Raw genomic sequence first — 13,522 nt, 5'->3', positions numbered from 1 at the left:
GCATTTTTTTTATTATTTGCAACTATGGAACACATCACTGGACATTTAGCCTCTTGTCTCTGCTCAGTAAATGCTTTCTGTGCTGCTAATCACTTTGACATCCTGAAACACAACCATAAATTTCCAAAATCCTCCACCAGCAGGAACCATTGATTCAGTCGTTTCAAAAACTTTAAATAACTTTGTACTGCGTGCCAGACATAAGATTAAGGGAGGAGCAGCAGTGGATACACTCTAAAAATTAAAGAGAGCAGCATAGGACTGTCACTGTCACTGACATCCAGTTGCTCATTGATTTGTTTGAGCGGGCACCAGTAACGTCCCTATTGTGAAACTTCTTGTTACTGTTTTTGGCATATTCAACATACCACGGGTAGCTTGCCAGGCTCTGCCGTGTGGGCACGATACTCTCGGTAGCTTGCCAGGCTCTCTGAGAGGGGCGGAGGAATCGAACATGGGTCAGCCTCGTGAAAGGCGAATGCTCTATCACTGTGCTATCACTCCAGCTCCCCCCCCCCCAAAAAAAAATAAGGATTTAAGATGGAAATGTCTTCAGGTCATTTTAAATTCTTAGAAGTATAAGATCCTTGAGTAAATATAGTGCTACAGATACTTTTGCATCACTTCCAGATCTACATTCTACCATGGTGTAAAAGATTAATTGCTTTGTTCGGAGTTCAAGTCCACTTTTTACTATTTTTGTCTAAGCAACCACAGGAAACTTGATCACTTGGGTCTTTGAATTCCATTTAACTTCCCAATTGGAATATAGAGATAGTGCATGCACATCACTGTCACTGTCATCCCCGTTGCTCATCGATTTGCTCCAGCGGGCACCAGTTATGTCTCCATTGTGAGACTGGTTTTTACTGTTTATTTTTTTTCTTTTGGATCACACCCGGTGATGCACAGGGGTCACTCATGGCTCATGCATTCAGGAATTAGTCCTGGAGGTGCTCAGGGGACCATATGGGATGCTGGGATTCGAACCTGGGTTGGCCGCGTGCAAGGCAAATCCCTTACCTGCTGTGCTATCACTCCAGCCCCTGGTTGCTACTGTTTTTGACATGTCGAATACACCACAGGTAGCTTGCCAGGCTTTACTGTGTGGGTGAGATACTCTCGGAAACTTGCGGGGCACTCGGAGAGGGGTGGAAGAACAGAACCAGGTCGGCTATGTGCAAAGCAAAGGCCTTATCCGCTGTGCTATCGCTCCAGCCCACACACAACATTAAATATCTGTTAAGCTACCTTTAATATTTGGCCGCATGGTAAAGTAAGTAAAGAAATAGAACTAAAATTATCCAGCCATTGGTGGGCCCGGTGGTCTTAAGCACTGAAAGGTAGCCTGCAGCTTGGTTAACAGGGTGAGAATCTCTCTTTCTCCTGGCTTGTCACCACCCTGCCTTTCTAACCTCCTCCTTCCACCATATACAGAATTACTAAGTACTATTTAAATGTCAGAGGGAGCCAAAGTAGAAAATAAGAGAAGCAAAGAAGACTATTGAGCAGTATCGTTTTAATGACCCTGTCTAGAAGTTTACAGCTTCCCTGGAGCTGTCTAAGGTGCATCTAAAAGATGGGTCACCTGGTAGCAATTCCACCTGTCCCTTTCCATCTAGCTGGAGGTCAGTCTCACTCAAGATCATCCAAAACAATTTATCATGTGAGGAGCAAAATAGCCCATCTGAAATGCACTGAAGCTCTACATTGATGAATTCATCATGCCTGATAGTTGAAAGACATTGAAGTCACCTCAGCGTTCTTGTGCCATTCCATTTTTAGAGGTTCATTTTTTATACAGTCAAAAATGTTCTTTTAAGATGTTTGTTTGATCTTACTATTTATTTATTTGGTTGTTTGGGCCTTATCTAACAGTGCTTAAGGCTTACTCCAAGCTTTGTGGTGGATGTGGTGCTTATGGAATGGTATGCAGTACTGGGGATTATACTGGAAAAGGAAAATGCCTTAATACCTGTATTATCTTTATGGCTCATCTATGTTTAATTCAACTGTCTAATAAATAAAATATCTAATAAATTCTAATATATACTCTATACCATAACTCTATATGTCCTCTAATCCTTGCCATTTTAAGAGTATACACTCTCCCAAAGATGCGCTTTCTAGAGATAATCATTGCTAGGAGTAACTTAGAGGTAAATAAATTGCTGTTTTTATGATCACCAATATGAACTGAAGTTCTGTTCTATTCAAGAATACACCTCCAGAGTTGAAATTCTCCTTTGGGCATTGCAGCTAATTCAATACAATTGAAAAATTATCTTTTTCATTTCAAATTCATTTTCACATATTCTTTATCTCTTTGGAGTATAGTTTAACAAATAGAATGAGCCCAGCTCCTCACTGGAATTATTCAAGAGATTCCATTATGCACTCTATTAGCGACTAGGGAAATTGTGCGGACATCAAGATGACACATTGATTCCTTTATTTGGGGGCAAATAGATTTTGAAGAATAAATAGCTACTTGCCTTTAAGGATTGGACACTTACATAACTGTACAGTTAGCCCTGGATCCATGCCGAACCACAAGGACAGTTCAATCATGTTGGAAATAGTAATTATATTTCAAGAAAGTTTTTAACTTCCCCCAGGTTAAGAAGTTCGATGATACCCAAAAACCTAATGCAGATAAAATGGGAAAAGTTGAGATTACCAAGTTTACTCAAATTCCAAAGAAGTTTCTTTTATTTTACCTTATTTTTTTGACTTAGAAACATTAAATATTCACACAGATTTAATATTTCCGCTATTTATAACTGCCAGTAATTTACTAAGCCTTTGACATCTCTAAGACATAATGCCTGACCAGTGAAGTGGTTTCATTTGCTTAAGGACAATGCAACTTATAATAGAAAGAAAACAGGATAGCAGAACAAGGGTGAGGGGTAAGAGGAATTAATAGGTAATTTTAGTTAGCATCACACAAAATGTATTTGAAACATGATCAATCTTTTTAGAGGCATGTCCTCAATGTACAATAAGAAATTCCATTTTGTCTGCATACCCTGATGTAGACAAACTGGAAAACAAGGCCCCTCATAGATTAAGCAAGCAATGCAAACAGGACTCATTTTATGTTCTGGCATTGTTAACTGAGATTCGAAGTCTGTCTCCCCAGAAGGTTAGAGTTTTTTTTTTTTTTTAAGAGTATCCTGATTTGTGATTTTGACAAGACAGCACATTCTGATTTTGAAATGGGGAAAGAAACAGGGGGAAAGAAAGCTCATTTAAGAAGCTGGAGTCAAACTAAGATCATTTTGTGAGTGGCTCCAAAGCCAAAACTCTTAACCATATTTTCCAGCTTACAGCAACCTATAAAAAAGCACATGTGTGGCAATAAAACAGAACAAGCAGCCATGAAAAACGCATAAAGAGAGACAAACGGACAGTTGTCCAACTTTCATGGAGAGCTCTGGAACATTAAATTTTGAGTGTTCCCTGGCACCGCCTATCAGATTTTCCTCCCAGTGGAAGTCTCGATTGCCTGGAGGTGACAAGCTCCTGCCTGCAGGATTAAGCTAAGCAGAGGCATCTGTAGTGACTTCCTGATGATCAGCTCTACCCCAGTCTCTCTGTTTTGATGAAAAAGTGATAGCTGCTTCCACAGTAGTTGGTGAATTTAAAATGGTTGTGAAGTCCTTTAAAACCCTCCTTAATCTTTAAGGGAAAGAGAGATTCAGTGGAGATGTAGTTGCCTGAGATCTTTAATTGGCCTTTTTATTCCCACAAAGAGAAGACATGAGCATTGGGATCCCACGACTTGGCTGGAGGGATTTGGTATCTACGATAAATAGTGCTTAACTGTCTCCAAACTTTGCTTTATTCATCCATCCACCATATTACTGGGTAATGGCCTTGCAGGAACATTAGGAGGCTATTATAAAAGATTAACAATAAAAGTAGGGGTCAGGGATGTAGTTCAGTGGTAGATAAAATTACCTTGCAAATGTGAGGCCCTGGATTTGATCCTGGGCATCACAAAATTAAAAAAAGAAAAATAAAAAAGAATAATATTCTTTAACTACTTACTGAATTATCCAGGAGGTGCTGGGCACATGGTAGTTTTCTTTGTTACTTATTTTAACCATCTTTTCTTATATGGTTCCTGATATCTAAGCTTAAAGCTCCAGAAGAGAGCAATGCAGAATCTCACATGGCAGAGCCATAAGCTGCCCGTCGAGTATTCTATAATCCAAAAACAGTAACAATAATGGACCTCATTCCCCTGACCCTAAACTCGACAAATGGAGACATTACTGGTGCCCGCTCAAGCAAATCGATGAACAATGGGACTACAGTGATACAGTGATACAACATCATCAGGTTGAAAGAATAAAATCAAATATAAAGACAAGAACTTGGGCATATAAAATAAATGTCTGAAGCTCACTTCTCTCTCACAAATAGTTTCTTCTTTCTAGAGAAAGTCCTGGATGATAGTTTGTAAAATTATCCCTCTGAATTATGAGTGATCACAAATGCTCGTGCCCATAGCATTTATATCACAGAAAATTAGGGCCCACCAAAGCCACAAATTAATAAGACACAACCTAATTGCTGGAAATGGGAAGGGACCAGGAGAAAACCTGGTTTATAATATCTAGAATCATTATTTGTTATGAGTTGAATGAGCTTGAAATGATAGAATTTCACCCTATTGTTGGACAAGTTTTATTTCTTATTTATAGCTTAACTTTCTCCACCCCTCTTGGAGAGTCCAGTGAGCTAATGAGAGTATCTCACCCACATGACAGAGCCTGGCAAGCTATCCATGGCGTATTCAATATGCCAAAAACAGTAACGAGTTTTACAACAGAGACCTTACTGGTGCCCGCTCGAGCAAATTGATGAGCAACAGGATGACAGTGACACTGACAGTGACCACTTAACTCCATCCTGAGGAGACTATAATTATAAAAGCCTGGGTCCAGAGCTATAGTAGAGTGGGCTGTGTAGGGTAGAGCATTTTTCTTGCATGCAGTCAACCCAGGATTGATCTTTTGCATCCCATATGCTCTGACAAGGATTCCTAAGCAAAGAGCCAGAACTAAGCCCTGAGAATTTGTTTGTAGGTATGTCTCCCTAACAAAAACAAACAAAATAATTATTCTATAAACAACAATATTTTACAGCTAATGGAGGAAAAGTTCAGAGGTTAAATGATCAAAAGAGATGTTGGGTCAAGGATATCTTTACCCAAGATGGGAATGGGGAAACATGTACTCTGGTCTACATTCACATGTAGAATCTTGAGTCTTAATAATTTCATGGACCATAAAGAATCTTTTTACAGGAGCAGGGGAGTTTATTCTTTTTGGATAAGCTGCAAAATTGAGGCATGTATAGATCGAAAATGAGACCTATTCTCAGGGCTGGAATAGAGACGTTACTGGTGCCCGCTTGAGTAAATCTATGAACAATGGGATGACAGTGATATAGTGATAGATTGAAAAAGAAACATCAGCAAATCCTACAGTTCAGTGGCATGGCTCTTTCATCGAATCACCCAACACATTAGTTTCCTCTTTATTCCAGTGATTTCTTTTTCCACCCAACCATGTGTTTTGCTAGTTATTAAGACTTTATAGGATTCAGCTACCTCCCTAACTAACCTCAATACACGAATAAAATTTTTATTTTTAGCTATGTCTGCTTTAGATTTTATCCTTGTTTCTTGGTCCTTCTTAGCCACAGTTTTGACAAAGACAACTTCATAATCAAGGGCCAACCAACAGACTACATATTAACAGTGGTCTCTTTAAATGTTTTTCATCAGAGTGACTTTTATGTGCTTTAACTACAGCAACAAATAATTAGACAAGTGACCAAGGCATGAAGCAGGCCAAGGTTTTAGCTTCTGGACTGAAATTTCTGTTTAATTCATTCTCAGTCTCTTCTCCAGCCACCTTGAAATGTCAGTTACACAGTACTCTCTCCCCAAAGTCCACAGGGGAACAAACAACAAAATATAACCCATCACATGATGCCACTTTGACACTACCAATTCTCACTTTCTAAAAATTTAATCACATCAACATGCCAATATTTAACCAATTCAGATTTAGAAAATTAAAATTGAATGAAGGTTATTTTTTAAAGTGATTGTATTGTGCTTAATTGGTAATTGTGAAATAAACAGAACAACCTTGTACTTAGGTAAAAGAGGCCTTAGCTAAGATGTAACCCTGCTCATTCAGAGAACTATGAGGCATTCATAAACTTAGATTAAAGAAAGGAATTGGAAGAGCTAACATCAGAATATGGGTTACATATGGGGTAATTTGACTTCCATCCCAATTCTGTAATCTCTATGAGAGGGGTCAGCACACTTATTTTTTCTGTAAAGGTAAAGAGAGTAAATATCTTAGGATCTGTAGGCTATTTGATCTCTAACTTGTAGTATTAAGAAACCACAGATGTGATGTGAGCAAATAAATGTGGCAGTGTTCCAATAAAACTTTATTTTCAAGAGCAGAAGGCAGGTTAGATTTGGTCAATAGGCTCTACTTTGCTAAGCAATGCACTATTAGAATTCTCTGACCTAAAAATATCTGCGAACAGATGGATAAGGTGTTGTAGATTGAGAGCCTGTCCAAGTGTTTAAGAATTCTAATCCAGTATGAATAAGTCTCCCATCTTACATCTACCATGTGCTTCATTTCCCTTAAAATCAGTAGCCAGAAAAGCTCAAGTTTTCTGGTGAAACTCTGGGCTGTACCTGAGTAAGAGCTTACAATATACAGGATTATATCACCCAGGATGGTAATAAAACTTATATCTTAAATCATTGGTAACATCTACAAAACATACTTCTCATCTCAGAAAAGGAATAGGCTAAAACATGCTATGTGCATCTTGCTGACTGAGCATGGGATTAGATTCAGAAGCTCTTTTTGGTCAAATTTTAATAGTTTTAAATGTCTCCAGATGATCACTTAGTCAGATTTCTTCATGTGTTAGCTAAATGCAATTCAATGGCATTATTTGCATGTTAAATGAACAAGGTATTGACACCTAGATAATCAAGAAATTTTGAATCCAAGCACTTTTTCCATCTCTACTCACAGCTAAGAAGTTACTAAGAATGTATTTCACTTTTAACATGAGAAGATTAAGTTGCTTAAATTAAGAAACTTAAAGACTTTATGGATCACATGATCTGGACAGAAATACAAAGCACAAAAATGGAAAAATTATAATTATGTCATTCTGAGAAGAAAAACATGTTTGTATTTATCAAACATTATTGCAGTCAACATTCTTGCAAGTTTATATGTTTATCCCACCATCCATCATCGAAATATCTTGACATCCAAACATATATCCATAATTTTTGAACACAAAATACCAAGAGCTTAGGTACTCCATTAGGTAGAATAAGTTTCCAGCTTCCAGAAAGTGCAGTATATAGGAGGGGAAAAAAGTTAAGTAACAAAAAGTACAGTCCAGAAAAGTCAAGGAAGTGTTGAAACAGACATGAATCAAACCGAGTTTAAAAAAAAACAACTTGTATCAAACCTGTTTTGATCATTGAAAACCCTCACAGGGCTTCTACAGTTTGTCTTTTAACATGAACAAATTGAGAAAGAAATGATCTAATAGGGATGCTTTTAATAAGCAAGTTAATTCAGACTTTAAAAATTCTGACTCATCACTTTTCTTTTTTATATTAATTCACATACAATATTTTAGAGAAAAGTAAGACTTTAGTAAAGAGTTTAACACTGAATCAGCAGTGATTTGAGAACATTAAAAAATCTGGATGTAATATAAACTGGTATTAAAGGTCCCTGGATAGTTGTCATTCATTATGGATATTTCCTGTACTGGAAATGGGATGGCGATTCAAAGAAGACCCCACAATCAAAGTCAGTGTTAAATCCAGAATTATCACGAATCACTTTTATGGTATCACCCCTAATTCACTGTTCACATTTTGTCACAAGTGATTAATTGTGTCCAGTGTCTTGGACCCAGTTTAGTTGTAGATTACTTTTATGTTTATATTTTATAAAATAGAACAAAATGCCAAGAACATTTTCCATAGACAAAATCCATAAATCATTGTTTATCTGGTTTCAAATTACACTTCTATTAACAGAACTGAAAGAACAATCCTGTAAATCAAGAAAAACTAATATCAAATGAAATAAGAATACACCCTGGAAAGGAATCGTTCTGTTTTCTCAGTCTTTCAATCAACTAAGAAAAAAAAGAGAAAACATCAGTGGCACTTACTTGCAGGTGATGGGGTGCTGCATCCACTGGGAGGAGGGTGGCCATGGAGACCATGGAGAGGAGGCAGGGAAAGTCCTCCAATGACGGGTGGAAAGAGTAATGGGTAAGGAGCAGCTGGATAGTGAGTCATGTGTCCATTCACTGTTGGGACAGGACATGCGTGGCTACTGGTGGTCATGATTCAGGCATCACAGATTGAAAGGTGCTCTGGTGTGGGAACACATCAGTCTGGGTCAAGAACCAACGTAGGGCACTGGTAAATTCAGGGCAAGAGTTGAGTCAGAGGTGTGTTCTGGGCCAAAGGCAAGATGGTTCAATAGATGACCTGGCTTCTTCCCAGTTTGGGTTTTCCACCACTCATTTTGTCATGCTGATTATAAGATGATTTTTGAAAATTCAGCTTCTCAGTTTAAGGTGGGGGGATATTCTTGTTTTAAAAGTCCAAAGCAGCTAATCCTGTAAGATAAATATCTAGTATTAATTTGAGTTATGAGACCCAATTTTTCTCTTACATTCTTTTCCTTTATTTTCTTAAATTTTCACATAGAATGCAAACTTTTACACAATACCAGGATAACCTTATCTGATGTTAAAAAATACCCTTCTCCCCCACTATTCCTGTATTCTTCACTCCGCTCAATTCTTTCCCATGGTACTCAGAAAATTTGATATCATGCACGGGATACATGTGAGAGGTCTTTTTTGTTTGTTTGCTTGTTTATTTTTATTGAGCCATCATGAGATACACAGTTACAAAGCTGTTCATGATCGGGTTTCAGTCATATAATGATCTAACATCCATCCCTCCACTAGTGTCCATTTCCCACCACCAAAGACCCAAGTTTCCCTCCTGCCACTGCCCCTTCTGCTTCCTCATTAAAATATATTCACTAGAAAGGGTTTTTCCTTTGTTTTGTTAACAGCAGTGTCTCAAGTTACTCTAAAGATATCCGACAAGCAATAAGTTCAATAGGTATTTGATGTATGTTAATGAAATCTCTTTGATTTAGAGAAATTAATAGTGTATTGCTTGTTGTTGTAACTTACACGCTTTCAGATTTTATATATTTTATGTGAATAACTTTAGATGTGAATGTAGTCAGTCAACAAGATAAATATAATTGTGAAGAAAGTTTAATGAAAGATAAATAAGAGATGGTAATCAATGATCAGTGAAATATTTTATTCTAGATCCAGTTATCAATAGTATATAAGAACACCATTTTTTTCTATCAATGATGCATACAGCCATCTATTTTTTAATTTGTTCAATGATCCAAGTATAAGTCAAATCTTACCTTACTATTTTGTAAGTTAGGTGCTAATGTAGACACTAGAGATATATGGCATGGAACAATGTAGTGTAATTCTCCTATCATCAAGGAATTTTCAGTTTAACTCTTGATTGAGTTCATATTATGAAGGAGAGATAAACTATCCTGTCTCTCATAAAGCATATACAAGGACTTATCAGCTTCTAGAGTTCTTCACCACTAGAAATGGAAACCTGAAATAGGTTCCAAAATGAACTGATAATATACCTCACAAATTCACTTTGGTTCTGATAATCAATCTTCAGTAGTCCATTAAAATCAAACTCTCATTGTAAATCCATGTGGCATAGAACAAGGCCACCAGCCCAAGACCAGCATTATAATAGTTGTTAGGAGCACTATTTCAGAGCTACAATATTATACCCTTGCACCCTTGGCAATTAATTATCTTACCTCTTTCTGTCATTTTTTTAAATACAGAGATAACTGTCACTGTCACTGTCATCCGGTTGCTCATCGATTTGCTCGAGCAGGCACCAGTAACGTCTCTCATTGTGAGACTTATTGTTACTGTTTTTGGCATATCCAATACGCCACGGGTAGCTTGCCAGGCTCTGCTCTGCGGGCGCGATATTTTCGGTAGCTTGCCGGGCTCTCCGAGAGGGGCAGAGGAATCCAACACGGGTCAGCCACGTGAAAGGCAAACGCCCTACCACTGTGCTATCGCTCCAGCCCACAGAGATAACAATCAAACTTACTTCATGAGGGGTGATGGGAGAATTAAGCAAAGTAATAAAATAATACCAAGAGAAGACCAGTCATTGGTGGAGAGTAAACAAATTGTAAATGGCAGCCAAAATTTAACATTAACATTGTCATCACATAATATGCTCTTAGCAACAAAATTGCTAAAATGGATAAGAATCTTTGGGGCAAAGAGCATAAAAGAGAACACATGACAGCTAGGAAGTTGTGCCCTAGGAAGAGAATATTAGACTAAAAATTTTGTCATAAAGAAACAAAGGTAGATCTGGGCAAAGTTGAGAACAAAGACATATTCAAGTTTACTGATCTGTTTCTGAAGATAGGTTGGTAATTACAACCCCCCCAGATATTCTAATCAATAATAACTTCTGTTAATTTGTATACGGCATTTACTTATGATCTACAGTCTAACATTTAGGATAGAGCTATCGGGCAATGCTACTTTATTTTCCAGGAGACAAAGTAAATCTCTGAGTTTAAATGATTTACAATATCAGAGTCTCTGGCTATGCCAGAATTTGAACCTAGATCTTGCCAGTTCTATTATCTTTGCTCTTTCCTGTCTACATATGTGCTTGTATATACTGAGTTCCTGTCTTATGTGCCCTACGGAGGAAAAAGCCCATGAGCAATCGCAATGTGAGTAGTTTTCCTCCTTCACAAGACATTCTCCCCAGGACCTTGCATCCTTGGCTTATTAATATTAAAAATAAACACTGTCATCAGTGAGACCATATGGTCCTAAGCTCCTGGAACCTCAATGAACCTTACAAAGGAGACAATATTCCCAGTTGACTTATGAAACTCCACAACTGTCACCCCGCCTCCCCAAATAAAATATCAACATCCTTTGCAAACTTTCCAATCACAACCTGGATCTTTGATGAAAAGAAAGACAATGAGAAGTGAACATTTTCAGTGCTCTCTCCTAAAAATCACATAGCATCTAATATATTTAACACTTTTATGCTGTAGTTTGTAGCAAATTAATTAGAAAATAAACAGTGCCATTTCGTATTTGCTGCATTTCCACTCAATTTGATTTTTAAACCACACACAAAGCCCAGCATTGTTATAAATGGTCTTTTCTATCTCCATTAGACAAACTACCTCATTAACTGGTAGAGCAGACAGTTCAGCAAACCTACCCCCGCAGGGCACAATTCTTAGATTTTTAAAAGCTGTTTGTTTGTTTCTACCAATGAGGACTCTTTCTACCCACAATAATCCTTCATTGCTCTTCGCTTCCAAGTACTGCAGATACTCGGCAACTTGCCTCTCTGGTTGAAAGGTCTGCTATCATTCCTAGGATCTTTAAAAACAACAACCAAAAACCACACCAACAACCTTTTGCTGATAATAGACCAAAAAAAAAAAAAGAAAGAAAGAAAAAAGAAAATCAATGCGTTGGGAAAATCCTGTTATGCTGATGGAAAACTGGGTCTGTGTTCACATATGTGACTGATTAAGGCCATTCCTGGAAGCAGAGAATTTCCTTTGTTTCAGGCTTTTAGAAAAAAAAAAATGGTCATTGGGATTAGCAGTGCCTTTTTTTTTTTTTTTTGCCTCCATGCCTGGTTTGAGTTTAGGCTCATTGAGGGTCTTTCTCTTGCCACAGCAGGCAAAGCAAATGGAGGGGGGGATGGAAACGGGGACCGGGTCAGGACCGCTAGAATCAGGAGAGTTCAGGGATGAGTTTTGGTGCCTTTGCAAAGGGAAAAGAGCAGGTTTCACATTCCCTCAAACAGTTGCCAGACAACAAGTGTTCTACAACAAACAAACACCACCACCACCACCAAAAACCCAAGAGTTTATCTTAGAAGAGGAAGCCTAAGAGTTTCGAAACAACTGCCTTTGCTCAGCAATGAGATGCCAGGAGCAGCACCAGGCATCTCCATTGGATCTACGCCCTGCAGTGAGGGACAGCAGTGTTCTGTAGACATCGAAGCCTGTCCCTGTGACATCTCAGTACAGATCAAAAACAGCAGACCTTCTCTAGTGAAATTTGTGTATGTTTTTGTTCCATTTAAGGCTTAAACATTTGCACTTTAATTACTTCTTATCATGGTTAAATCCTGTTGCTCTGTTTTTTTTTTTTAACCTAAATCTGCACATGAATCTCAGGCTTAGAGCAAACATTAAATATTTATTTTTGAAGCATATGCGTGATTTTTTTTTAAAGGCAACCAATGTCTTTGACCTGAGATCAGTGAGTCTCAGGTCAAAACTAGAAGTTTGAGGCATCACCTAGAAACGGATTAAAAATGCAGCAGATTCTCCTGGCACATCCTAAATCAGAAACACAAGAATGGGCGCAGCAAGACTGCCAGGTGATGTCAAAACAGCCATCATCAGCAAACCACTGCTGCAGATCCCAAATTAGCAAATTTCTTTTGTAAAGAACCAGGGAGTACATGCTTTAGATTGTAGGACACGTAACCTCTGGCATAGCTTCTCAATTTTGCTTCAGTATCAACTTCTTCGGGGCATAGTGCGTCCACGGACATTCCAGAAATGAGTGGGCATAGCTATATTTCAATGATATTATTTATGAAAAATAGGTAACTTGCCAAACTTGATCTATGGGTATAGTTTCTTGATCATTGCTTTGATTAAAAAAAGAAAAACAAGGGACAAAGAGATAGAGCATGTGGTAGAATATGTTTAGGATATTCAAGTCACTGATCATCATAGCCACTTGTTAAAAAATACTGCATTTTTAACAAAAATAAAAATAAACGGGTTCACTTTCTAACCTTGAACTCCTGCCTGTAAGCCACCACTAAAACTGCTTTGCACTGTAGCACTGTTGTTCCGTTTTTCATCAATTTGCTCGAGTGGGCACCAGTAATGTCTCCATTGTGAGACTTGTTACTGCTTTTGGCATATCTAATACACCACGGGTAGCTTCCCAGGCTCTGCTGTGTGGGCGGGATACTCTAGGTAGCTTGCCCGGCTCTTCGAGAGGGACAGAGGAATCGAATGCGGATCGGCCGCATGCAAAGCAAACGCCCTACCCGCTGAGCTATATGGCTCCTGAGATTTTTTCCCCCTGTTGCTTACAGTTGTAGGTAATATACCTGTTATTTTTCACATAGTTTCACATCATTTTGTTTTGTCTCTTGGTTTCTATTATAGATGTGGGCTTGGTATGGTGCCAAGGATTAAATACAGGACCTCACATGTAAGGCTATATTCTATCATCAAGCTATATTTCT

General features: G+C 38.1%; 1 protein-coding gene across 1 annotated transcript in view; it reads right to left on the bottom strand.

The window, feature by feature from the left end:
- The window catches only part of RARB (retinoic acid receptor beta), a 429,787-nt gene extending 421,158 nt beyond the window's left edge, over positions 1–8,629 (bottom strand). Inside the window, exon 1 of the mRNA XM_012931688.2 lies at positions 8,266–8,629. Within this exon, the coding sequence (XP_012787142.1) occupies positions 8,266–8,443 (178 nt within the window). The 5' untranslated portion in view covers positions 8,444–8,629. The remainder of the gene's footprint in view (positions 1–8,265) is intronic.
- Positions 8,630–13,522: the final 4,893 nt, after the last annotated feature.

Source organism: Sorex araneus, chromosome 4 (genome assembly GCF_027595985.1).
Source record: "Sorex araneus isolate mSorAra2 chromosome 4, mSorAra2.pri, whole genome shotgun sequence".
Lineage (NCBI taxonomy): Eukaryota > Metazoa > Chordata > Mammalia > Eulipotyphla > Soricidae > Sorex > Sorex araneus.
Note: the sequence above shows the minus strand (reverse complement) of the source record. Positions and strands in the feature narration are given on the sequence as shown.